General features: G+C 41.0%; 1 protein-coding gene across 1 annotated transcript in view; it reads right to left on the reverse strand.

Annotated features, from left to right (window-relative positions):
- Nucleotides 1-3,486, reverse strand: part of LOC106879644 (centriole and centriolar satellite protein OFD1) — a 79,141-nt gene that overhangs the window by 21,889 nt on the left and 53,766 nt on the right. The window contains exon 18 of the mRNA XM_014929306.2: nt 3,065-3,356. Coding sequence (XP_014784792.1) covers nt 3,065-3,356 — 292 coding nt within the window. The remainder of the gene's footprint in view (nt 1-3,064; nt 3,357-3,486) is intronic.

A 3,486-nucleotide genomic window follows, 5' to 3' on the forward strand; every position in this document is an offset into this window, starting at 1 on the left:
TGTGTGTGTGTGTGTGTGTATATATATATATATATATATATATATATGCGACAAGCTTCTTTCAGTTTCCATCTACCAAATCCAGTCACAAGGCTTTGCTCAACCTGAGGCTACAGTAGAAGACACTTGGCCAAAGTGCCATGCAGTGGGACTGAACCCAGAACCATGTGGGTGGTAAGCAAGCTACTTCCCACACAACCACTCCTGCGTCTATGGTACTGACGTTATTTCTGACAGTTAACACTCAGCTGTGAACAGGTAGCTCTGCAATGGAAGGGTATCCCAATCAGGGGTGAATGTCTGCCTGTTTGTCTAGCCAGTAAGGTAGCATTATTCAAAGGCTAAAATGATGCAAAGCGCATTGTGACCAGTGATGTGTAACAACATCTGATAGCCTGGTTGGTCAAACATATATCAGAAAAGAAGCACACTCTAAAGAATAGAGCAGTAATTATTAAAACAAAAAGTTAAATTCTGGACATCAAGTTACCAATGGTTTCATGTCCACAAAAGCCACAGCCTTGTGGATAGCGCATCAGACTCTATACAAAGACAAAACTTAACTTTCTACCTTATGGATGAGAGGAAATGCTAGGATAACAAGATTTAATGGCTAATGTGTAAAAACTCGAATGAGGATGGTTTATCTCCCTTGGACCAGGGGATATAAGAAAAACCTTCACAGACTCATAATAGCCTAACCAGCAAACAGGGAGAACCAATTTTCCTGTAGGTAGTGCTTGAAATGGATACAATTAGAGAAAATTTCAGGTTTAGTATAGTCCTTAAGAATTTTGGTTCTCTCTGCAATGCAGATTTTGCAACAACCACTCCCATTAATGTATGGGCCTGGATGTTCTATTATTTTCCGCCTGATATCATCATATGGAGTCCCTTGATCTTTGAAGTGCCACACATGGCTGGTTAGGGATGTGACAAAATATCTTTCTGGGACTCTGAAGGATGATTGGTGGCTATGGTGTCAGCAACAGTGTTACAAACAGCACCCCAAGGCCTGGAGCCTACCAGAGATATACCAGGAGTGCAAATATAGCCACCCCTCAAGTTTGTAAATATATCTGATCAGCCAGTACATCTTTCAAACAACACTTCCGTAATATCATGTGATATCAAGTGGAAAATAGTACAACATCCAGGCCCATTTGTTAATGGGAGTGGTTGCTGCAAAATCTGCACTGCGGAGAGAACCAAAATCCTTTAGAACTATACTAAACCTGGCGCATTAAATAGTCGTAGAGAAATTTTCTCTAAATGTGTCCATTTCAAGCACTATCTACTGGAAAATTGGTTTCCCCATTTGCTGGTTAGGCTATTACGAGGCTGTAAAGGATTTTTAATACCCTGGTCCAAGGGAGATAAACCGTCCTCGTTAACGTTTTTATATGTTAGCCATTAAATCTTGTTATCCTAGCATCCCCTCCGCTTGGTAGAAAGTTAAATTTTGTCTTTGTATAGAGTCTGATGAGCTGTCCACAAGGCTATACATGCACTAGTTTACCTTTAGTATTCAAGTACTATTTTCTCTACCTTGTTTTGCACTTATCTACTCACACATAGGTGCAATCATGGCTGTGTGTTGAGAAGTTTGCCTCGCAATCACATAGTTCCAGGTTCAGTCCCACTGTGTAGTACCTTGGACAAGTGTCTTCTACTATAGCCTTGTGTTGACCAAAGCGTTGTCAGTGGATTTGGTAGACAGAAACTGTCATGTATATATATATATTTATTTATTTGTTTCAGTCATTTTGACTGTGGCCATGCTGGAGCACCGCCTTTTAGTCGAGCAAATCGACCCCCAGGACTTATTCTTTGTAAGCCTAGTACTTATTCTATCGGTCTCATTTGCCGAACCGCTAAGTTACAGGGTGGGGGGAACAAACACAGACACACAAACATATACACACACATACATACATATATACAATGGGCTTCTTTCAGTTTCCATCTACCAAATCCACCCACAAGGCTTTGGTTGGCCTGAGGCTTTAGTATAAGACCCTTGCCCAAGGTGCAAGTGTCTTCTACTAAAGCCTCAGGTTGGTAAGCAAACTACTTATCTCACAGCCACCCCTGTACCTACACACACACACACACACACAGGTGCAGTCATGGCTGTGTGTTGAGAAGTCTACCTTGCAATCACATAGTTCCAGGTTCAGTGCCACAGCATGGTACCTTGGACAAGTGTCTTCTACTATAGCCTTGCATCAACCATGTATATATATATAAATAATGTGTGTGTGTGTGTGTGTGTAAGTTTGTGTCTGTGTTTGTCCACCACCACTGCTTGATGACTGGTGTTGGTGTGTTTATGTCCCCATAACCTAGCGGTTTGGCAAAAATAAATACCATGCTTTACAAAAAATAGTAAGTACTAGGGCTGATTCATACAACTAAAGATTCTTCAAGGTGGTGCCCCAGCATGGCCACAGTCTAATGACTGAAACAAGTAAAAGGCAAGAGAAACGAGTTTTTAAATCATTCTACAAGATTACGGTAACATTGTTGAACCAAGTGAAATCGTAGTCGTGACTAATGCCAGTGCCACCTGACTGGTACCCATGCTGGTAGCACGTGAAAAGCACCATTTGAGCATGGCTGATGCTAGTGTCGGCTGACTGGCATTTATGCTGATGGCACGTAATATGCACCATTCAAGTGTGGTTGACACCAGTGCTGCCTGACCGTCCCCCATACTGGTGGTACATAAAAAGCACCATTTGAGCATGGTCGATGCCAGTGCCACCTGACTGGCACCCATGCCGGTGACATGTAAAAAGCACCATTTGAATCTGGCTGATGCCAGCGCCGCCTAACTGGCACTTGTGCTGGTGGCAGGTAAAAACACCCGCTACACTCTCGGAGTGGTTGGTGTTAAGAAGGGCATCCAGCTGTAGAAACCTTGCTGGTTCTCAGTCAAACTGTCCAACCCATGCCAGCATAGAAAGTGGATGTTAAAAGATGATGATGATGATGATGATGATGATGATATTTAAAAAAAAAAGAGAAAACGAAAAAGAAAGCATGTAAAACGATTACTTACCTTTGTATCTTTCTCAAGCATTTCACTTTGGTATTTTGTGTCCCTAATAACTCTAGAAGTATCATCAGTGAGTAAATAGTTGCCTTCAGAAAAATCAGTCTCATCAAAGACATTATTTCCTGGCTGTCGTGTGTGGTGATACTGAACTGCATCAGAGCATTCACTGTTACAAATGCATTCGCTTTGGCAGTCAACCAATGATTGTATGCCTTTGCGGGAAGGCGGCTCTTCATGATAACCACCATGCAAAAGCACTGGTTTATTACAAGGTATTTCACTGTTTGCATCAGACCTAAGACAATGAGAGCAAATAATTACATATCATTTATCTTATAGCTTTGTGTTTTGCATATATACAAAAATATACACATGTATATATACATACATATATATATATATATATATATATATATATATATATA

This window comes from Octopus bimaculoides, chromosome 16, assembly GCF_001194135.2.
Source record: "Octopus bimaculoides isolate UCB-OBI-ISO-001 chromosome 16, ASM119413v2, whole genome shotgun sequence".
Classification (NCBI taxonomy): Eukaryota; Metazoa; Mollusca; class Cephalopoda; order Octopoda; family Octopodidae; genus Octopus; species Octopus bimaculoides.